Here is a 24165-nt window from a genome sequence, read left to right as displayed (position 1 = left end):
CTTGAGTCAGGTTGTAGCACTGAATTAGAGAAAGAACAAACTAGGGAACCCTGGGGAGATGTGAGTGATAGCAGGCTGGTAACTTTGGCTGTATACAGGTAGGGGTTTCTCTCAAAGGTGACTTCCAGCCAGGACCCAAACCTCAGCTAGCTAACATGCTGCCAGGCACTTGTGATACCTTGGCTCATCTGTCACTTTATTGCATTTGCTGTTGACTTTGATTTTTTATATTTAACTTGACCGAGAGGCCTTTCTTAATGTTTTCCATGTACAAGGCCATGTCTTCCAGAGCTCTTTCCTGTGGTGTTGTGTCTTCCGTAAGCTACCTCTGTCTCACTTGAGGACTTTTTCTGTCCTGAGCTAGAGTTCACTCAACCCTGTCTTGGTCCCTGTAGAAACAGGCTTGGGCAGAATGGGGGAAGAACCCTGAGAGAGGCATCGGTATTGAAACTTGAAAGTGTAATACCAGCAGTATTGGTGTGGGGTGCAAAGGGAGTGGCTGTCTTTAACCCAGACTCAAGGGCCTGCCCCTGCCATTGCCCATGCCTAAAGGCGGTTGTCAAGTGGAGAGAGTGTTCTGTACTAGACTTTTAAGGTTTATGTTCTATCTACCTCTCTGTCTGTCTGTCTGTCTGTGTGCATGCACATGCATATATGCTAATTATTTTTATTTTATGTATGTGTGTCTGTGTGCATGAATGTCATATGCATGCAGGTATCCACAGAGTCCAGAAGGGGGCGTCATAGCCCCTGGAGCTAGAGTTAGTTACTGGCAGTTGAAAGCCACCCAACTGGTTGCTAGGAACTTCAGGTGCTCTGAAAAAGTAACAAGTACTCTTAACTGCTAAGCCAACTCTCCAACCCTACTTAGCATTGTTTTTGTTTATTTTGCATGGGGGTGTGAGCATATGTATGGGGGTGCTTAACACCATACACAGCGTGGGAGTCAGAGGACAACATGCAGGAGTCAGTTCTTTCCTACTGTGTGGGTCCAACAGTTGAGCTAGGTTGTCAGAGTTGGTGTCAGGTTCCTAAATACTTGCTGAGCCTTCTGTGCCTTAATTCAGTACTCTGGTATCACTAAAGCAGTAAATGTCCTCTCTAGGAAGGTTGTAAGCTGTACCAATTTGTGAGGAAGAAGAAGAAGAAAAATCCCATGATGCAGATGGCCAGAGACAATGCTAAGAAGCCTGGTATCTAGCCAGGCGTGTATAGTAGTAATGACAGGCACCTGTCTGTCTAGAGTCAGCACTGACAAGCTGTTCAACTTCTCTCTCCAGGCACTTGAAGTGTTTGTCTGTCACACAGCTGAGACACGTTCCTTATGGTTCATGTTCTTTGACTCCATCCCTAGCATGCTCCTTGCTTGCCCACTGCACCCCGTGCAGCATGGGCAGAGTTATGAGATGAATAGGTTCTAGAAGCCTCTGTTCATCCAGTGCCTGTCTTCACTATCGAGTGTTACGATGGTAATTTGCCGAGTAGATCTCCCATGCCCTCGCCACATACACTGCTGTGTGAGGCAATAGCTGTGCTAACCAGCTGAGTAATGGTGTCATTTCAGCATGACCGTATAGCAGAATACCCCATTCACCTAAAATGTGCAGCTTTGACAACCACAACTCGACAGATCTGGAGGGAAGAGCACACCTACCCCAGTGTCAGTCCTTTCTTCTCTGTGTCTGGTCCTTGCAATCCCTCTCTGAGCTGTGGAGATGATGCCCCTTTCTTCCCCTCATGCTGACTGCCGGAGGGCACCTGGTCAGTCCTGGAAAGAATCTCCAATGAGCTGGGCAGGCCTGGGGGGGGTACTGGGCCTGCCCCCACTCCTAAGGCTGCTCTGAGTGGCTCTGCTTTTCCACCCCACCTCCACCTTCATCCTGTGATACTTCTCCCCCAACCCTGCTTTTCCCAATCTCCTGGTTCCCTGGAATTACATAATATTCCTGTTAGGATCAGTTCCTGTTTTGCTGGGGAGAGGAATTGTGACTCTTTCAGGGAAAACCCCAAGGCTGGCTTCAGTAGAGGCTGCTGTGGCCAGCGCATGATCTCATAAGGGAAATGCAGCCCTCCACCGGCCTCGCTGTTCCTGTCTGAGTCAGCGCGCAGATGGAGCTACCTTTGTGTGTGGTGGCTCCCAGACCTTCTTTCTTCTGAGTCTACTGGTGTGTGCCCCTCAGGGAGTTGTGGGCCCACCACGCTGTGACAGGACCAACAGCCAGGGATGACTTTCACTTGGGCTCCATGGATCTCTCTTCCCTGTCACATCCCACCAGACTCTGGTCACTGCTACAGAGGGGAGAGTGAGTCTCCATGTACACATCCCCCAACTTAACCAGGCTCCTTCCAGCTAGTCTTGTATTCATCTCATTATGTGAAGCTCCTGCTGCACACTATAGCACCTTGTCTATGTCTGTTAAGATACAGACTCTTGGGAGGGGAGATTGCTCAGTGGTTAAGGCGTTTGCACAGGCAAGCACGAAGACTGGACTTTGAATTTCCAGAATCTGTGTAATACAGATGGGCATGGTCTGCCTGTAATTACAGCTTCAGAAGGGGACCCCAGAGTAAGCGGGTTAGTGAGGATGAGTTCATGTTCCACTCTCTTCTTTGGAATTTACTGTTGAAGGCCGTTAAGGTTCTTTGTCTTCAAGAATTCCCCACATTCTGGATTTTGTTGAGTTCATCTTCGTAATGTCCTTTAATATTATCACTTTTTGAAGAAGCCCTGTAGCATAAGTTAGCATCCCTCCTGTATCCTGTTCATTTATTTCATGTGGCTCTTTGGAATTTTTAACTAAAAAAGTAATCAGAGATGGTGATAGTTAATAACTGGTATGATTTTTCCCTGGGTGATAATGTCAGGTAGAAAGTGTAAATACGCTCAAAGGGTAAAAGGCACTTGTTGCTAAGCCTGATGACCTGAGTTTGGTTTCTGGAATCCATGTGGTGGGAGGAGAAAACCAGTTCCCTTCTTTTGACCTCTACATGCACACACAATAATGTTTTTAGATTTTTTTTTAAAAAAAAACAGTACTTAGGGAATGATTAGTTAAGTATTGAGTTAAAATCTGTACACTTTTGTCACCAATATGCATGTGTGTTGCTTCCTTGATCTCCACAAATACATGCAAAATAATTGTTTGTTGCCTTGAGAGATAACTCACTCCCGCCAAAGTCTTAAAAATGATCAGAGAGCAGAAAGGACTTACTGGATCCTGGGTGCCAAATTCCTGGAGATAGAATTGGGACACTGAACCAGAGAGGCCGGCATTATTAGGGAATTGGGGTGAAGGTTCCATGTCTAGCTTCAAGCCTTGTGAACAGGTTGTTACAGCTGGCTCTTGCTCATAGGTGGTACAGTTCAAAGTGTAATGGGATGTAGGGCAGAGGCATAATTGGGCAGGGAGGGGAGGTGGCTCCATAGGTAGCTCTTAGAACTTGTCAGATACCTAGATGAGGCTGACCTTTGTGTCCCTGCAGTGGTTAGCCACTTCATCTGTCCCCAGGAATAAAAGCGGCCTGTGCCAGGGGTCTGTTCCCAGGAAGATCTACCAGCTGAGCAGTGTGAGCCCTGATGAGTAAACCACCACCAAAACAGGCTGGCGAGGCCTGCCCATGCTGCAGGCAAGCCCTCCTAAGGTTTAAGGTTTTCTCTCCCTAGCTCATACTAAATGACTCCTTCCTTACCGGGAGAGTACATGTTATACGCATGCGTACACACTGCACAGGCATACCGCCCACAGTGGACAGTACATGCTCACACCAGGTACTCCAGATGGTCTTTCAACACTGTTGTGGAAAACTTTTGTATTCAAGCTTTTCTTTTAACCTGAGTTTGGGGTTAAAGAACCTTTGCTCTAGAGGAAAAAACAGCTTCAACCCCAGCGTATTGTTTAAACTGTCCCAATGGGATTGCTATTCTAAGACCAGATTGTAATTAGTACAGCAAATGTTTGTACACAAGCAGGCGTCAGTAATTTGCTCACAGCTACCTGGAAGGCTCTCTTTTAAGTGATTTAAATAAACATTTCCCTCTGCCTTAGGAATTCTGTGCGATTCAAACTCTAAGTCATTTAGCTGATTTATCACCTGGACACTGTTAGGTGGCGTCTAAGTGTCGTCTTTATGTTTGGGGTCTAAAGTAAGGAATTTCAATAAAAGAGACTTGCTTGTTAATGTCCTGCTACAAAATATTTTATGAGCCGTTTACATTAGTACAAACTCCCTGAGTGTGGCTTTGTGCTTCTTGGTTCATATCAGTCTTTACATTGTAATCTTACACAATTTATGACAATGAAAAACTTTGTTTACACTTGGTCTTTAACCTAAAACATCTTGTTGTTAAGTTTTAGGTTAGAGGAAGCTCATAACTTGCTTCCTCTGAAAGATTTAAGTCCTGTTTTATTAGGAGCCAAAGGGCTGGTGGGTTTTCCGTTTGGCGCTTCTGCTCTTTCCTGTCTTGACAGACTGGGCGTCTGGGGAGTTCACTCCGAGTCAGGGTCTCCTGGAGCAACAGCCACCCACCCCTGCCAAAAGATACAGGGCTAAAGTGGTTTGGGCTGCTTTGAGCTGTCACCTGCTGCTCTTTGACAGTTTTTCTTCACTGCATCAGAACATTTTTCTGTACAAAATAGCAGCAGTGGCATCCAGCTGTGGCTATCTGTCCTGAGATGTCCAGGCCTTCTGTTGTGATTCTGGTTCTGACAGCATCATGAGGTTGAGCCTGAGTTTCTCATGCCTGGCTTTGAAGTAGTATGTGAACCTGAACTCCAAATCACTTTCTGGTGTTTGATGACAGGATCTTATTGCGTAGCCTGGAATTACTCCTGCCTCGGCCCTCCAAGTTTCAGTGCTAGGATTATGGACTTGAGCTCTGTCTCCTTCCCCCAGTAGCTTTCTAACAAGTGCACAAGCTTAGCTCACACTGAGTTCACTGCATTAGATGCTGTGGGATTCCTGTCCACAGCAGAAAAGCTGAACTCCCACTAACATGAGCCTGGGTACTAATGTCAGCAAGCTTTCCACAGGAAGTCTTGACAGGAAGTAACTGAGTGATGCTGGGAAGTAGTGGGTTAGTTTTCTCTCATGTCCATGGATTGCTGAAACTTATAAACAAAGTATATACACTTTAGACCTGTGTACATTAATTTTGTTAAATTGTTAAAATGTTTTAGCATAAAAACTATGCCTGATTGCCTTAGTATACTTCCTTGTAATCTTTTCAACAATGAAACTTGCTACAGTTCAAGAGGTAATAGTCATTGAGTTACACCAGCGCTGTACGTTACATGAGCACCGTCACTCCCAGATGTTAGCATGGGACAGAAGCACAGCCTCCTGACCGTTTGGTTCTGTGTAGACTTCACTTACTTGGAATAGGATTAATCATGGTGCAGGACACCTTAGCATCATCAGGCACCAATTATTTCAGACTTCATTTTAGCAGTTCTTATATGGGTTTAGAACTACTAGGGTGATATTTAAGGTACTTTCTCAAAATTAATGAATAAAATCAGCTTTATGAGTTGACGTTACAAGAGAGCTCAAACTGGGCTTACTGCCTAGACTTTTACATTTCAAACCACAGTGTAAGGCTTTGGCTGTGGGCAGTTTTTGTGGTCTTAGCATTGTCTCTTATTATTTCTTCATTCTCCTACTATTGCCTTAATTGTTTTGTTCTGAGCTTAGTTTTCTCTCTCCATCTAGTTCTTTCTTTGACCTGACTTCAGTGTTTTCCTTGTCTCACAGTAGCGCTGTTGATGATGGATTGTTAAATGAGTGAGACACAGTCCCCACTCACAAGCTGAACAGGAAGTCCAAGGCACACACTGTCAGCTGGAACAAAAGCCTGGAGTGTGATGTTGGAGGGCTTTGGGAGGTTTGTCACAGTGATGGACTTGGCTCACAAAAGCCAAGGAAGGCAGCAGCAGTATGGGGTCTTCATGGTACTGGCCAGCTGGAGAACCCTGTAGAGGAAAAGAATACCAGCTCTGACATAGAACCTGAGAAAATAAGGGCAGAGAGGGGCAAGTACTGTGACACTTCTCACAAGTGGTGCTTTGAAGTAGTCATCCCGGAAGCCAGCATTTTACCCATAAATCCTGTTGTACTAAACTATCTTAAGAGATAACAACTCACTGGAGTGGTGGCTCCATTGATAAAGTACTTGTTTCATAAGTATGAGGACCCGAAACCATGAAAAAACTAGATGAATGCATAAGTACATAACTATAATCTCAGTGCCGTGGGCAGTGGACAGAGGCAGGAGGCTCCTTGGGTTTACTGGCCAGCTAGCCTGGCTTTCTTGGCAAGTTCAAGGCCAGTGAGAGACCCTGTCTCAACAAAAAGAAAGATGGACTGTTTTCCTCTGGCCTACACGTATGCTCACAGACACATGAAAAGATTAAGGGATTTAAATCTGTAAATTCCTTAGCATTATTACACTGGACAGAGTTGATAATAGTTGTATACGGACATCAGTCTCCAATCTGATGCCATCTCTTTCTGTGGCTCCTCCAGGCTTATAATCAACACTTCTCATATTTCTACTGCTAGAGTGCCTGAGGCCTGGTTTCTGTAGGAAAATAGGGGAAATCTTTTGTTCAGCCTTCTGATCTAGCGACTTTCAGAATGATGAGGAGGCTCTTCTGTGTTCCTCACAGAACAGATCCGCAGATTTTCCATTTCTGGATCACCCGCACATTGGAATACATTTGATCTGTAGCAGAACATCTTAATTATTGTCTTTGCTGATGAGCAAACTTTCTGTCTTCACCTAATGGGAGCCTTCCAGGCTGGTTCCCAAGTGCTTCCTTGTATTATAAACAAGGTTTTATTAGAGGTATTGAAGAGGCCAGCTGTGATGTTATATAATACATATATGGAACAAATTGATTGTAATGGTGAAGAAATGACCGTATCATCGTTGCCCATAGTTATGTACCTCCATGGCAAGAGCAGCTTTGAGTCATTTAGCAGAAATCCTAACTGCATAATTCTTAACCTCCTGGTCCTCACAGTTATCTTTAACATCTCACAGTCTGTGCTTTGTATCTTTGGACCTTCATTTCCTCCACTATATCCCAAACCCATAATTTTATTCTCTGTTTCTATGTATTTGTTATTTTAAGATGTTTTTATTTATATGTATAAATGTTTCCTTGCATATATGTATGTGCTCCAGATGCATGTCTGATGCCCATAGAGGCCAGAAAATGGCATCAGATCTCCCAGAACTGAAGTTACAGATGGCGTGAGCTGCCCTGTGGGTCCTGGGAACTGAACTTGGGTCCCCTGCAAGAACAGCAGTGCTTTTAGCTACTGAGCTATCTTTTCAGCTCTGTATTAACTTTTTTTTTTAGTCTACAAAATAAGTGAGGACATGTCTCTCTTACAGTATAATGTCCTTTGTGTCATGTTTGGTGAAAGACTGAGTACTACTTCCCTGCGTGTGCCATGTGCATGTATCCATCTTTCTCCACTGTGCATGAAGCTGTGGGCTGTTTTTGTGTCCCAGGCACTGTGCATAATGTCGCAGTGAGCATTGGCTTGCAGGTGTCCTGAGAAGAGGACTTCATTTCCTTCATGGGTAGATTGCCGGGTCACGTGGTTGTGATTTTTTACTATTTCTTATCTCCTCTCTGATGTTATTGCCTACATTTTAAATAATCGCTGTCCTGATAGATACATGGTTTTGTAGCAGATTTGGGTTTACATTTCCCTGCTGATGAGTGATGCTGAATACCTTTTGTATGAGTGTTGCTCGTTGGTCTTCAGAGAAGCAACTGTTTCTATGTGCCCGTTTTAGTCAGGTGGTATTTTCTTTTCATCGAATCATATGAACTTTACATTACTACTGCATTGTTGGCAGTATTTTTCCCTCTTTGGAAGTTGCCTTTTTCTGTTAAAGAGCCTTATAGTTTGTTATAGTCCCATTTGCTACTTATGCTTTTATAACTTGAGTTTGGGATACAGTGTCCAATAAATCATTGACAAAGCCAAAGTCAAGGTACTTTTCTTATGTGCTTTTTCCTATATTTAATGGTTTCTAGTATGCCACTGAGATATTTTATTCATTTTGAATTGGTGCTTATGCATTGTAGAAGATAAGAGTCTTGTTTCATTTATTTGCATAGAAAAATCTAGCTTTCTGGATCCACTATTAAATATAGACTAAGTAATCAGTATGATATATCCCATTAACAGATGGGAAGGCAGAAATTGCATGATCATCTTGGTTGATTCGAACAAAAAAGCATTTGAGAAAGTCTCACAAACTTTCTTGATGGAAAGTTTCAATCGTTTAGGAATAGGAGAAAAATTCCTTGATTATTATGAAAGACCATTTAGGAGCCCAGGCGGTGGTGGTACAAACCTTTAATCCAAGCACTCAAGAGGGAAAGGCAGATGGATCTCTGTGAGTTCTAGGCCAGCCTGGTCTACAGAGCAAGTTCCAGCCAAAGCTGTTACGTAGAGAAACCCTGTCTCAAAACAAAGGACCACTTACAAAAAACAAAACACAACAACAACAACAAAAAAAACCTATGGCTAACAGGACAGTCATTAGGAGGCACAGGAAGCCTTGTCCCTAAACAGTGGCTCTCTGCCTTCCTAACCTGTGACCCTTTAATACAACTCCTCATGTTGTCGTGACCCCAACCATACAGTTATTTCACTGCTACTTCATAATTGTAATTTTACTCTATTTCTATGAATTGTAATGTAAACATCTGTTTTCTGATGGCCTTATCAACCCCTATGAAAGGGTCGTTTGACTCCCAAAGGGGTCGCAAGCCACAGTCTGAGAGGTACTGCTCTGAGAGCTGGTACAGGCACTGGTGCCCATTCACCCTCTCCATACCTGTTCAGCATAGTACTGGAAATACTGTCAAGTGTAATCAGACAAGAAGAAAATGAAATTGAAATGAAATCTCCAGGCTGAAAGAGACTTAAAATGAACTCTTTGTAGATAACGTAGTCCTATATATAGAAAACACCAATTATTTCACACAAAAAAATTACTAAAATAAAAGACTTAGTGAAGTTGCAAAATCAATGTGGAAATCTATGGTGTTTCCATATGAAACGAGCAGCTTGATACTTTTGATAGTTAGTAAGTGGTATTTGGTAACTTCCTTCCACTCTGACCTAAGACTTTACAGGTTGGTCCTATGCATATGCCATCCCAGACTGAGCCATCTATTTCTCCCAGGTTCCTTAAATGATGTTTGGAGACCACAGTTTAGGGATCAGAGTTGTTCATTTGTTCCTAGATCATTGTCTCTACTTCTTGTGATATGATTACAACTTTGTTTTATAATGAAATAAGAGTTTATCATCAGACTGCCTTTCAGATTTAGCATCAAGGACTTGTGCTTAGTCATCTTTTCTCTTTACTCATACACTGCAGCGCCATATAAGGAATGCTGTCCCAATCCCATGCACAGTGTCAGAGAATAGCACAGAAGTGAAAAGGCAGGTGATGGGTGCAGGGTTAGAGGGACAATCGTTGATCTTAGAGAATACCGTGTTAAGTGTGTGCAAACCACTATGTTTTAAAGTCATTTAGAATCTTTCTGTGTAGCACTCAGCTGATTGCAGAAACAAGTTTGCTTCATTTTATTTTTAAGAATTATTTAGTCAGATTTGTTGTATATCTGTTGATTCCTGTTTCTATGCCCTACTACTTGGTTGTTCAGCCTCTTCCCTGATGTTCTGTAGTTTGGAGATGCTGTAGACTGTGAGGGGAAGGCAATCCCTAGACCTCTCGTCTTTGCCGTAGCTGTTTGTCTGGTGGCATGGACAGCACCTGCTGCCTGCTCGTGGTTGGACTCTCGGCAGCCTGCTTGACATGCTGTCTCCTGCTGTATTCCATTCCAGGAAGAGTGCTGTTCTAGCTAGGCCAGGGGACAGATCTTCCCATCTTAGTGCTGGGGTGACTGGGGAAAGCATTCACCTTCCCCACAGCTTTCCAGCAGCTAGCTGTGTATTATTCTTGAGTAAGAACCTGCCCCCGTGAACAGAACAGGAAAATTTAAGATTTAGCAACAATTCACGGTCAGGAGAACCATTCAGTTTATGCTTATTTCCTGCTCAGTCCAGATTCTTCTCCGTCAGCTATGGTTGCCTTGGTCTGGTCTCATCGAGGTCAGACAGGCCTAGATCCCAAGAGTGTAATCCTTGTTGTCATGGGCATGGCATGTTATACATCAGCCGCAACAGCCTCTGTGTTCGGTGTCCCATGACCTCACTTGTTCCTTTTCAACATGGAGTAAGTATGTGCTGGCCTAAGAAAGCAAGGCTGGGGGTGGGGAGACTGAGATGCATGTGGAAGGCATTGGCTCCACAGCCAGCACTTTACAGACACCGGCCTGAGGACCCCAGTGGACTTGGCGCTGTGCTACGTGCCCAGAAGCTGGTAGCACAGGGCCGTGGCGGGCTGTCAGCAGGGAAAGCAGTTCTTCATTCCACCCGGGAAGGAAGTTATGAAAACCCATGTCTGTTGCTGTACTTGAACAAGCAGATGCAATATCTGTGTGTCTAAACAGAGAAAAGGGCAATTTTGTTTGAGCCAAACTATTTTAAGATAAAGGAAAAACTTTCTCTTAGCTCATTGCACACCACTCCCTACCTTGATCCTCATCACAAGCACTGGGAGCCCAGGCCTCCCCGCTAACTCTGCTCGGTGCCTGTCATGTTGCTGTCTGCTCTGGAAAGTCGCAGGAAGGGCTGATAAGGAGCTGAGGACAGAAATCTCAGCTCTTATCTCTCCCTCGCACACGGCTCAGTCCTTTTCCTGTCCTCAGACGGGACATAAACGGCCATCTCCTGGCAGCCAGGACTTCAAACAGGATTGGGCTGGCCTCACTCTAGAGGAGCCAAGGAGGAGAAAGTGGGCTGCAACTGTCTGCAGAGTTGTTGAGCACCACTGAAGAGTGAGCTGCCTTCCTGGGGGGCACAGGCAGCTTTTTCACAAGACCCACCCTCTAAAGAGGCAAGCAGAACCAGGGAGAGTGAGGAGGGCCTGTCAGGCCCCCTGGGCTGTAGGTCAAGGGCTGCTTTGTTTGGTTAGAGCTTTGCCAGGACATAGGTTGGGCCTGAAAGGATTAGATTGAGGTCGGGTTTATTGACAAGCCAAGCAGCTGTTTTTAAGAGCTTTCGTGATAATAAGAAATTGACACCCAGATGGCCTGCTTGGGGGAACAGAAGAGTGATAGACCAGCTTGTGTGCCTTCTGTTCACCTCCTGCTGGGAAGTGACAGTGCCATCTCTCCTGGGTTTCAGCCCATGGCATCATAAAAATAGGGTAACAAGGAACTTTCCTTTGACTTAGAGCATAGGAAAGACTAGCAGAGAGGACATGCTCCTTACATGGCCATCTGACGGGAGCAGGGGGGACTTGGCCATCACTGTCCTCCCTGCAGGCTACCCTTGAGTTTCTCCTCCCTTACCAGTCTCAGAGGGTGTCTCAAAGGATGGATTTGCAACTTGAGACTTGGGTGTTGAGGGGGTCAAGGATTGATATGTGCCAACTACCTTTGGAAGAAGTAATTGTTTGCACAGTGTTGATGGACAACTGCATAAAGTTCAAAAGTTTAGACTGTATACGCCTCAAAGTTGTATACATTATTTCATATTAAAGATCCAGATTTATTCTTGAATGCCTGTTAGATACTTGTTGCTGAAGACTGTGTAATAGTCTAGGCTGTCAAGCTTAGCTGTTCTTTTCCAGTTGTGTTCCCCAGGGGATTGCAGGAAGGGAAGGGAGCTAGTCTTGGTTTGGTGTGAACCTACCTAAGAGACCAACTCTGAGACACAGCAGTCAGAATTTCAATTCATTTTCAGGAACTTCTAAATGATTTTTTTTCTGACACATTTACTCCTAAGAATATATCTTTAAATGATTCTCTAGACTGGCTTCTATAGAGTTTAAAAGAATCTATGAAGGTTATAACCTTAAATAATATACAAGAAGTGAGAACAAGGGGCTGGAGAGATGGCTCAGTGGTTAAGCGTATTGCCTGCTCTTCCAAAGGTCCTGAGTTCAATTCCCGGCAACCACATGGTGGCTCACAACCATCTGTAATGAGGTCTGGTGCCCCCTTCTGGCCTGCATGCATACACACAGACAGAATATTGTATACATAATAAATAAATAAATATAAAAAAAAGAAGTGAGAACAAGCTTATGTCTTTTCAATTTTATTATCTTAAATTAACTTCCTTCTCCTGAATATAACCCTAATTGTTCCAACAAATAAAAATGTTACACTCTACAAAGATCTTCCCTTTCAAGATCTTGCCCTCTAAAGACTCTGACATCTTAGTGAGTGCTAATACTGCATGTCCTAATTTTAAAATATTTTAAAAACAATCTAACGTCTTTTTAAACTGCTTTGCTTTTCAGAAAAAGGTATCCAAATTGGAGTTGTCAAAATTCCTGCATGACCCCCTCCCCCCCGAATCTCCTGTAGAGGAGAAATCAGGAAGCTGGAAGCCTTAGCTGCTACACGGCTGTTAGGGGAAGCTGTGTGTCCTGCTTCTGGAGAGCAGGGGGAGAACCAGTTGACCCAGAATTTAAAAGGACAGTCAATTTGGATTATTTTTAGATTTCATTCAAAGAATTGGTGCCTATGTCGCATTGATCATTTCTGATCTGAGGAGCCTCGTTTATCTTATGGTGGCCAGTATGCAGTGGGATGATGTCATGTGAGCCACTGCAGCTTCCAAGCCTGAGGACCTTCCAGGGAAGCCGGAAGCTGCTCTGTTCCTTCCTCTCTTTTCCCCAGAGGTGGCATGACTTGTCAGTGTCTGACTGATGTCATCACTTGAAAAGTTGTTGCCATGGATAGGGGTCCTTCTAAAACATGTTTATGTTGGCTTTTCCTAATGAGAGGCAGCTGAAGCAGCTGCCAGGCAAATGGAAAAAGAAGGAAAGAAAGGAATGCACAGCTTTGTTAACATTGGCATCCATGTGAGGACTTGACCTGCAGAAAGTGAGTTGCTGTGTGCTTCCAGTCCTGCTACCTCACGGAAGGTCGTTTGTCTGCGTATGAAGTCCAAGCAAAAACCCAGGGCCTAATCAGAAGAAACCTCTGTATGTTCCAGGATCATCTAGCATTCTCTTCCATGGAGGATCAGTCATTTTCCTGAAATACTATTGTCTGCTCTTTGAAAGCCAACAGTGACTTCTCTCTCATTTTCAGGCCCAGTTTTACAAGGTTGGCCTTTGTCCTTAGCAAAAGACTGAGCCTAAGCTAAAGCCCTAGGTATACCGCAGTCCCCTGTTGCTCAAGGTAGATGTGTGCTGAGACCTTGGATGTCCCTGCATCCTTGGGTGGAAGGAGACATTCCTATTGCCTGAAGTGCAGCAGAAAACTACCCAGAATTTTTTCTTCATAATCACAATTTTGGTAGAAGATCTGTTTTGACTAAAGACCTCAGCATGATTCACCCTTTTCCCCTGAGAACTTCTGCCTTTCACCTAAAGGGTGTCCTTCACAATTTGGGCCTATTCAAGTTGCCAGCATTGCTACTCTTATGCTTTAGAGTTTAAAGTTCAAAAAATTATTAGAGAAGCAAGGAGGCTGGGGATATAGCTCAGCTCAGTTGCTAGAGCGCTTCTCTAACATGCAGTGCCCTGGGTTCCATCCCCACCACCACATAAGCCAGACATTGTGGTGCACACTTGTAATCCCAGCACTCAGAATGAGGAAGCACGAGTGTCAGAAATTCACGGTTATCCTCTATTGCACAGGGAGTGAGGCCAACCTAGAGTACATCAGATCTTATCCAAAAAGAAGAAAGTAAAGGAGGAAAGGGAAACAGGGATGCTTGAACATAGTACTGCAGTATCACAAAGTCTGATCCCATAGGCCACTATTAAAATGTCTGAAGTGCAGGTAGCATATACAGTGTAGATTCACTGGACAAAGGATGATTCATGTGTTAGTCACATGGACAGCATTTCATTGCACTGACTCAGAATGGCAAGCAATTTACTAGAATTTTCCACTTAGTTTATATTCTGCCATTTTAGCAGAATGCCTAGATTAGGCATTATATTAAAAACAAAGATTTATTCTCCTACAATTACCTCCTGAAGACTCTGCCTGCAAATACTCTTAACCTATGAGTTTCAGGGTTTAGCTTCCAACATGTGAATTTTTGGAGAATACATTCAAACCTCAACACCAAGGAGAACCCAAGGATAAAGGGCTGTGTCTGTGCACATGTGCGTACATGTGTGCGTGCGTGCATGTCTGTGTTATTGAAAAGCATCTAGTATTCTCAAAAGCTGCTGGCACTATGGCCACAAAAACAGCACTTTAAAATATATCCATTAGGCAGGTGTTTACTTAGTACCTCTGACAAGTACTTATGGAACTAAAGAGAACACATTTCCACAGACATTCTACTGAGGAAATTCAAGCTCTATGGACACTTGAAATTCATGTAATTTCACATGCTATGAAATATTTTTTATTTGATTCTCTCACCCTACTTCTAAGAAATGTGAAAATAAACCTACTCAGGAGGTGAACATGTAGGCCCACAGTAATGATTCCTCAGTCCTGTTTTAGGGGGCCCTTCTTGGAATCTCTGTACAGCAGGCATCTGACAGGTAGCTGGGTTCTGTATATCTTTGCACACATGCACACACATCATTCCTGTTGAGTTGCAACCTGAGTTCTCACTGCTTCACATCCACACTTGTCCTCCACCAGTGAGGCTTTCAGTTGTTGTGATTTCCCTGTGTACTCACTAATGTTGAAAGTGACTGTGTGTCCTAGACCAATTCCTAAAGCTACTAACAACTGAGACTTCACGTGTTTAGTCTAATCCCAAATGTAAGTGCTAGATGTCACCCCAAAAGTATAGGATTTTATGCTTGAACAAGCTCTGTGAGAACAAAAGTAACTCTTTGCTTGTGAGTCATTGCACGCACATTTTCCATTACATGGAAGCCACAAAGGGGATGGGGAAACCACCGAGGTGCCCCAGAAACTTGGTGCCTTCTTCTAGCTGAGGCTTCAAATTGCTGCCTCTCTGACCCTTTGATTGCAGGCCAGGGGCTGTGAAGAAACTTCATTTACTGTCCAACCAACCTCCAAAGAGCTGTCCTCCTTGTGGATTTCCAGGACTCTAGAAGCTCTTGTTGTCCACTCCATCAAGAACAGTTAAGTCCAGATAGGCCATTGCAGTGTCCAGCTAGCTAATCCTGTAGAAAGTGTGACAGTTCCCATACCACTTTGCTTTCTCCCAGTTGACATTTCCCCTTAGAAAGTGGCAGTGGTAATGTGGGATAATGGACCACTGGAGAAACTCTCAGGTTCCTTATCTTAGGTCTGTATGTTGCTAAGGGTCATACTAGTTGGTACACTGCACCAGACAGAATTTTTGTTCCTTGCAAGCAGTGCATATCAGAAGGCTGCGTTTTGATTGAAAGAACGGCTATGTCTGGACGGGAAGACATGGCTCTGTGCTGCAAATGCTAGTCCCTTTTGCTTCCTGCCCTCCTACGCCCCTTGCTGACACCAACCTGTCCAACAGGCTTGTGGGTGGTGGCAGAAGCTCTTCCCCACCTCCGCATTCAGTTTACCTGATGCTTTGTTGAACATTCTCTGTGTCTTTCTCATTAGAAAGTGCAGAATACAAGTAGAATAAAACTGATCCCTGCCCTCAGGAAGCTTAGAATTTCCTTAAGATGATGTTTGCAAAGCAAACCAAAAATACAAGCAACTAGTTGCTGATGTGGGTAGTAAACAAGGGGTAGTTCTGCAGGGTCAGGCAACTAGTTGCTGATGTGGGTAGTAAAGAAGGGGGTAGTTCTGCAGGGTCAGGCTTGGGCGGGGTTTTCAGAGAAGTCGTCGTTACTTTTGTCTCATTGCTTGAACAAAATTGCAGAAGAGGGGGGCAGCTTAAGGGAAGGTTTGATTTACAGGGGATACAATCCATGTAGCAGGGAAGATGCATGGTAGAATAGGAAGTGGCTGGTCACACTGCCTCCAGGGTCAGGAAGCAGAGTGATAAATGTTTGTGCTTGGCCATTTTCTCCTTTTTATTAAATCTGGAACCCCCACCCAAAGATTAGCACCACCCACTTATAAAGTGGCTCTTCCCACCTCTGTCATCCCTGCTCTAGTCGACCCTTCAGATATCCTGTGGACATTTGTTTCTGTGGTGATTCTGGGTTCTCTCACTGAGGTGATACCTGTGGCTGTGATTGGGATCTAGAAGGAGGCCCTAAGTTCCTGAAGGGCTGAGATCATTTCTCGGGCCTTGAGTGTGTAATTGAATCAGTTCGTTCTGTCCCTCTGATGGAAGGTGTGAAGCCTGTATGCCATGCACCAGGTCTCAGCATTGCCTTTATGCTGCCACATCACAGTCAGGTCAGACCTGGTTTATCTGTCTGTAAGGAACAGGTGCAGTTTCTGCCTCCTGGTGCTCCACTACAACCTTATTTGGGTTTGTCAGAACGATTGTGCTGGCTTGTCTGGAAAACATACAAAGTGTTCTGAGTCTCCAGACTGCTCTCTTGCTGAGCTTCTTTAGCTTTCCACAGACTAATCCAGCAGCGCTGGTGACAGACAGGCTGTTGTGGACAGTAGCAATGAGCTGATAGCCTGCTTGCTAAGTCTGTTACCCTTGAGCTCTGGGTGTCTCCATTTTCTTATAGTGAGAAATCTCATTGGAGGATTACTATTGTACATGACTTCTGTGTCTTAACGTGCAAGTCAGAAAGCTTGCATCCTCCTGTTGTTAAGATGAGCAGTGATGTGTGAAAAGGTTTTCCTCTGACACCCACCCATCCCTGCACAGCCGTGACTGGAGTACTCAGGCGCTGTTTCTCTCTTACATCACCTCTAAACACCTCCCTAAGTTCTCTCTCAATCTGCTTGCTTTCCCTGCCCCCAAAGAAGCTGATGATTCTTCTGAGGGTGTGAAGGAGAAACCTCTCTGGGGCATTTTCCTGGCACTCCATCTCAGTGCGCATGATTGAGTGGTATAAGAGCAGAGCTCTCTATAGCCCAGTAGAGATTTTACAGAGGCTCCTGAGCCACCGAGGCTCTAGACAGGGTACCTGTTCTAGCAATGACAGCAGACTGGTGCGCATACTTTTCAGTCCAGGCTGCAGACGATGGTGGCATGCACTTCCCGCCGTAGGGGATGATGTCAGAGTCATCCTTCCTTTGCATCGCTGTCCTTTCTTTGATGATTGTAAATGGGGTCTTCCTGCTGCATTTGTCACACTCTCCAAGCACTTGAATTTACTGGTTGCTGATGGGGAAACCAAGTCAGAGAGCTGAAGCCTGCTAACATGGAGGTGGCAACACTGCAGAGGCTAAGGTGTTAGACTTCCACCCAACATGGTATTGCAGACCTGTAACTTCAGCACTCAAGAGGCTGAGGCAGGAGGATTGTGAGTTGAAGGCCACCCTGGGCTATGAAGCAAGGTTGAGGCCAGCCTGAGCAAGATCCAGTCTAAAGGGGAAAAATAAAAACAGCTTTTGTAAAGGAAAATCACATGCTAATTTGACAAAAACTCTTAAGCCCCACTTCAGAGCATTAAAATGTGTGTGTGTGTGTGTATATATATATATATATATATATATATATATATAATTTATGTGAACTATAAAGTAGATAATAAAGGTTTTCCTGATTTCTTTAAAATTCAGTGGGTTTTTTTGTTTTGTGTTTGTTTTTCTACATTAAGCTGCCACTCTGACTAACTTCTGCCCTCAGAACTGAACTTGACCTTTGTTGTAGATTCTTCAGCAGCAGACCTGCTTTAGTGGTGGGGTCCTCTGGGGAGAAAAGGTGACACAGCAAGGGAGTCTATAATGCTGGTTAGAAGTCTGGGTGCTCTGTACCAACAGCGTGGCATCAGATCCCACCCCCAGCACACCTGTAGTCTCACCTTGGGCCCCTGTGATGGGGAGTTTCTGTCCTCATTGTGCCGTGGAGCCACACTGATGGTGGCTGCCCTCTTCAGTACAGCTGAGTATGGGCCCTTTGGCTACAGTTTTCTCGTGTGGCTCAGTATAAGAATCCCACAAAGCTCTTCTGCCCTTAAATTCTCAACACAGTAAAGTGGGGAGCCTGTCCACATGAGTTATCGACTGATCTACAGCACATTATAGATTGGGTGGAAATGAGACCCTTGTTGGCCTTGGGGAAAGCCAGTCATTAGGGTTTTTTAAACACACACTGTGTACTCAGTACCTCTAAACAAAGTGAGAAAACCAGAGGCTTTCTAACAAGAAACCTGCTTCATGTAATATCCCCAAAACTTCAAAAATACAGAGAAAGTATTAGGCTTTTGCAGTGGCCTCTGTGCAAACGTTTCTTCTTAATAGCAAATGGAGTGGAAGGTGGGGCAGTGTGGGGAGAGTGCTAATTCTGTTGTCGTCCCCTCCCCTCTCCCCTGAGGACTTCCTTCACTAAGTCCTCATGTTATAGGAGCTGCAACTGGCATGGCCGTGCAGAAAGCTGGAGATAGACACACACACACAGACACACACACACACACCTTTTTCCTCCCTGGGTCCAGGAGAAAGTCTATATATCTCCCTGCATTTATCTTTACTGCTGGTGAAGCTCAGGGCGTTGGAGTGGGACCTTAGAAATCCGCCAATCACTAGTTCCAGAAAACCCACTTTCCCACCACAGCCTGCCCTTTGAGAACAAACCTTCAGGGATACAAAGAATTAGTATAATTTTCCAAGCTGTGGGGCCTCAAAAGGAACCTCAGAAGTAACCATGGGAATCTAGGCCCCCAGCTTCTTGCCTCTTCGTAGAAGGCAAAGCTTGGGGGTTATTTTCCCCCGAATTTAAAATAGATTTGTAAGTGTCTGCATAGTGCCATGCCTTCCAGGGCACTCTTACCTTCGCAGTAGTGGATAGCGTCTGGCTCTTCAGCCCTCCGAGGGCCCCCTCAGGAGGAGAGCGGCTCTGAGGTGCACTAAGCTGCCCTTCCCTCTGCCTTGACCGGATCTGGTGGTTAACGTGAGTTTGCTGGTTCTGAACTCCCTGGTTCTGGGAAGGCCGTCACCAGACCCCAGCTGCTCTGCACAGCAGCTGCCAGCTCAGAGGGACCCTAGCACTCACCTTCTTCACCTCCCCACTGCATTAAAGTGGCTGAGATCTTCTTAAGAAAGATTTCCTGAACTCTTGAGCTTAAATCAAATGTTTGACAAAATTATTTGTTAGTCATTCCTCTGACTGTAGTATCTTATACAGAACCCGAAATTGTCGATTTATTTTCTTAGTTTTTAAAACACCACTATAAAACTAAGACATTCTCAAAGTTTACAATGTAATGAAAGTCACATTTGAGTATGGTGGATTTTCTCTGAGGTGGTATCATGTATTTAATGGAAAATTGTTTCTTAGTGAAAAGGTAACTGTTTGCCTTGAAGTTAGACCAGATTTGAAAATGTTTATTTTCTTATAAAGGTATATACATACATACATACATACATACATACATACATGTGTGTGTGTGTGTGTGTGTGTTTGATAGAACCAAGGTTATAGTCCGTAGTGAAACTGGTTTCCAGTTGCCAGTGTAGAATGGGAGTCCGCCAGCCTATTAAATTAAAAGATAAGTCTCCCGTAGTGAGGGTGGCTCTCCCCACAGGGACTTTGTCACTCAGCACTTCCTTCTGCCCTGCTGGCTGAGTGGTGTACCTGGCTTCTCAGCCTCCCCACCATAGGAATTGCTTAGGACCATGCTTCCTGGGGATTAGAGACCCAGGAGATTGAGTACGTGACTCAGAAATGGTCTGTGTTTCCTAGTAACTAAGGATGATTGATGCCGACAGCCCCCTCCTGCTGTCAAAGTACCGAGAATAGGGATTCTAAGGTAGTAAGTAAAGGAGTGAGGAGCCATAGGCTGGCGACAGGGCCTGAACATTAGTCCCAGACCCACACAGGCACAAAGGAGAGCAGCTCACGCCCGGCAGGCAGCCATCAATGAGACCTCTGTTACATTAGTGGGCCACCTTCCCAGTGCCCATGTCTATGCATGGCTATGGGTGTGTGCACTTACATGGGAGGCAAGATCTTTCTTGTCCATCAGCCTGGCACTGGCAAATACCAAGAGCCTTAAGAAGGTGTTTCATTCTGTCATGCAGAATTCCAGTCCTCACTCAGCATTTGAGGAACAAAAAGACTAAGTGGCCTGGTTTTGGAGTCCTAAGACAGCCAATTTTTATTTCTTTCAATATGAGCTGTTAAGATTCCAACAAAATTTGCTGACTGGCAGGTGTGTCTGTGTGTCTGTGTGCATGTACACATGTGCAACCACAGATGTATTTGCTCTGGTTTCCTTCAATAAGAGTCTGTGACAGTGGTTCTCAACCTGTGGGTCACGACCCTTTTAGGGTCAAGCAACCCGTTTGTGGATTGCCTAAGACCCTCAGAAAACACAGATATTTACATTACCACTCACAACAGTAGATAATTACAGTTATGAGGTAGCAAAAATAATTTTATGGTTTTATCACTACATCATGAGGAACTGTATTAAAGGGTCGCAGCATTAGGAAGGTTGAGAACCGCTGTCTAAGAGAACAGAAGGTCAGTTCTTTTGTGTGTTTATCTTCCTCAATAACTCTCCACAATAGTTTTTTGAAGCAGGATCTCTCATTTGAACACAGAGCTCACTGACTCCATGATCTGCCTGTCTCGGCTGCCTGATTTGGAATACGGGTGCATTCGGTTGTGCCTGGATCTTTAAACTGGCTCTAGGGTCTGAACTAAGGTTCTCATGCTTGTGCAGCAAGCACTTAGCAGCTGAGTTGTTTTCCCAGCCACCTGAGAGTATTTAAACTTCCCCACCTATCTCACTCGTGCTACATTTTATTGTTTATATTTCAAGATTGACTGCATGATTTTGTTTTTGATCCAAGGGCCGAGAACATGCAGCCGGTGTTGATTTGATAAAGGAGTTGATGTCCTTTGAGGGCTACCGAGTCAGGGAAATTCAGAGATCAGTATGTGCTACTAGGAGTCAAGAGAGCTCACTAGCGGAGCTGACCAGCCACGTTTACCCTGTGCACACAATGTCAGTTTCTAGATCAGCACAGAAGAACCTGCAGAATCACAAAGCACTGGAACATGCATGTCCCTGGTGTCTGCAGGAGACTGTGGGCTTAATCTTCATTTACAGTGGTGTTTCCTCAAAAGTCAGGCCACTTGCCAGATGAGGTCTGTCTGGCCTTCTCCCCACATGGTTCTCAATCAGTATCACCCCCTTTTCTGGGCTCAACAACACAGGGCCAGTATGAGCGGCTCCACGTGGCTCTCTCTGGCTGCTGCCTGGGATAAATGAGCCATGCTAATCCCTTTTCACTCTTCTCTCCCAGGATGGCTGCAGCACCTCCACTGCAGACGAGGTGGACACCTCCATGACTACCACCACAACCAGTGCCTTCACCATCCAGGAATATTTTGCCAAGAGGATGGAGCAGTTAAAGAACAAGCCACAGACCTTGACTCCAGAGCCTGACGTTTCAGAGACTTCTGTTGAATGGAAAAAGGGGAAGAAAAAAACCAAAGAGGCAGCAGGCACAGATGTGGAGAACTCTCCCCAACACAAAACGAAGCAACATAAAAAGAAAAAGCGTGTGGAAGCAGAGATGGCACCTGTGGCCAAGAAGAGAGACCGAGCTGAGCTGCAGCCTGGATGCCCCAGTGGGGACGAGTGTTCCGATGCCTCTGTCGAAACTGCAGAAGATTGTCTGCAACCCCCCGACAGCCAGGGTGATGCCCCAAAGTCCAAGAAGAGGAAAGCAAAGAAAAAGCTGCAAAAGCTAGAAGGGGTAGAAATAGACACCACACTAGAGAAAGCACTCCTGAAAAAGAAGAAGAAGAAGAAGGCTTCCAGATGACCTCTCGCTGGCCAGGGCCTCTGACCATTTGACTCTCAGCACCCTTCAGGGCAAACGCTCTAGCCTGAAGTCAGAGCACAGTGAACCCCAGGCCCTCGGCATCTTTTAACATGCCCACGGGTTGCCAGCTCTCACCCTCTCGTCATGCTTCCCCCAAGCCACCTTCCTGAGAGAGCTGACTTGAACGTTCTAGATCATGACTTTTCAATAAATAAAATCAATTTCAATAAACAAATAGATTCTTTCTTATACACTGAGCCTTTCACATGAGTGTTAATTCACATTCGTACAAATACAGGTGTGTGTGTGTGTGTGTGTGTGTGTGTGTGTGTGTGTGTTCGCTCTGGTTTCCTTTAGTCACTCACTGGTGCTTCCTTCTGAAGGACTTAGTCTAATTAAGGGATTAAGAGGCAGCGACTTGGATGCAGATGGCTCCTTTTGTTCTGCAGCCAGCCATACATTTCTGCCAAGTGGGAATTACATGACTGCATTCCCCACTGAGGGTTTGCTGTGCTGTGCTTCAGTGTTGGTGGGTGGGTGGTTCTCTCTTCTGCTGAGTGCCAGTCCCAGGCCCCTCTCAGTGACAGCACCAACTGGAAACAGTGAGTTCTAGCTTTCATAGGTCACCAGGGGTTCCTGCCCTGGGTGCAGAGTCAGACTTATTTCTGTCTCGTGTTTCTTGAATGAGTCCCGTGTGGTGGGCTTGTTTGTGTATAATGACCAAGAGGTCCCCAGGAAGTTCAAAGAATAGTGAATAAGGCATGAAAGTGATTCTCCTCTTGAGGGCAGGCTCCGCATTAGAGCTGCCTGTGGAATCTGAAATTGAAAATGAAAGTTATACCCTGACAATGCTGAGGCATGCATGGGCCGCATATATGGCGGTTCTCTTGACCTTGTCAATATATTGGGTTTCATGGTTTAAGTTGATGAGGACGACTGACCTCTTCCTCAAGAGGGCACCAGATCTCATTACAGATGGCTGTGAACCACCATGTGGTTGCTGGGAATTGAACTCAGGACCATTGGAAGAGCAGTCAGTGCTCTTAACGGCTGAGCCATCTCTCCAGCCTTCTAGGCATGCTCAAACCAGATACCCACAATCTCTCCCCTTGCCACACATCCATGCCTTCTAAGTGCCTCTGCATGCCAGCCAACTACTAAATATGGTAGGAGAGCCCTCAGCCTGCGTCCTCTCTACCACTTGCCTTCTTTCTCCTCTGTCTTCTTTCTACGTCTCCTTGTATTTCCAGTTCTCGGTTTTCCTGCTTGCTTCTCGGACCCCGCCTCCTGTCCTTCTGGGGCAGTCTTGTGCCACTGGCCCTAGTTCCATAGAACTATGGGGGTCGTTAGTGATCAGGACCAGCCTGGTAGGCAATGCCCACACTGTGGTGTTTTTGCCCTTGATTTTAATTTCTGGGGTCATATGTGGAGAACTTGACCGCAGAGAGTCTTGAATTAGAAAAATCCATGGAGTCGATCTACTGTCTAAGAACACTGAACGGTCAGTGGCTTCAAAAGACAGCCAGCCTACCACCCTAAAGAGGATCCATCCAGGTGGACTTGGAGCCTGAAGTAATCTCCAGTTTCATCAGGTCTCCTGGTGTTTAGAATCCCCAGCCAATAAAGCCCCAAAGGTTTTTAAAGTCACTTTTCCTCACAACTTCTTTGCCTGCCCCATCTTGTTTGTGAAACTGGAGACCCAGGAGTGCAGCTGCATGAAAGCTGAAGGTTTACCAGTGCATGTCTACGGACTTCTTTTGCCTTGTGTTGTATTGAATTTAAAGATTCGTTTACTAATTTACTTCTATGGGTACGAGCGGTGTGCCTGCCGTGTGTATGTACACTGTATGCACGCCTGGTGCCCTAGGAAGTAGAAAGAGGGCATCATATCCTCTAGAACTGGAGTTCCGGATGGTCGTGAACTGCCATGCAGATGCTGGGGACCCAAAGGGGTTCTTTGCAAGAGGAGTCAGTGCTCTTAACCGCTGAGCCATCTCTCCAGCCGTAGTTATAGTGTTATGTTGGATTTAATTTCCTAGATTAGTAGAAAGGTGAGATTCAAGGGCTGGAGCTCCGTGATAGGGAGCTTGCCTGGCTCCATCCATGGAAGAGAAGAAAGAGGAGTGGGGAGGGAGGTGGGAGAGAAGAGAGCGGAGTTGTTTGCGGGACTGGGTACATGCAAGATCCATTTTGGCTACCTGGAGAGATGAGTCCCCAGCAGCCACATGTCACCTTTTATAGAGGACTATAGAAAGTGACTGTA

The 24165-nt window shown here is 45.2% G+C and overlaps 1 protein-coding gene across 3 annotated transcripts in view; it reads left to right on the top strand.

Annotated features, from left to right (window-relative positions):
- Pinx1 (PIN2 (TERF1) interacting telomerase inhibitor 1) overlaps positions 1–22155 on the top strand; it is a 58328-nt gene extending 36173 nt beyond the window's left edge. For 2 of the 3 annotated variants that reach the window (XM_050152318.1, XM_050152319.1), the window contains one exon: positions 21378–22155. In XM_050152318.1, the coding sequence (XP_050008275.1) occupies positions 21378–21902 (525 nt within the window). In that variant the 3' untranslated portion in view covers positions 21903–22155. The remainder of the gene's footprint in view (positions 1–21377) is intronic. The other variant, XM_050152320.1, reaches the window with a different exon arrangement.
- The last annotated feature ends 2010 nt before the right edge of the window (positions 22156–24165 follow it).

Source organism: Alexandromys fortis, unplaced genomic scaffold, assembly GCF_014885135.2.
Source record: "Alexandromys fortis isolate MF-2015 unplaced genomic scaffold, M_Fortis_MF-2015_v1.1 scaffold_75, whole genome shotgun sequence".
NCBI lineage: Eukaryota > Metazoa > Chordata > Mammalia > Rodentia > Cricetidae > Alexandromys > Alexandromys fortis.
Note: the sequence above shows the minus strand (reverse complement) of the source record. Positions and strands in the feature narration are given on the sequence as shown.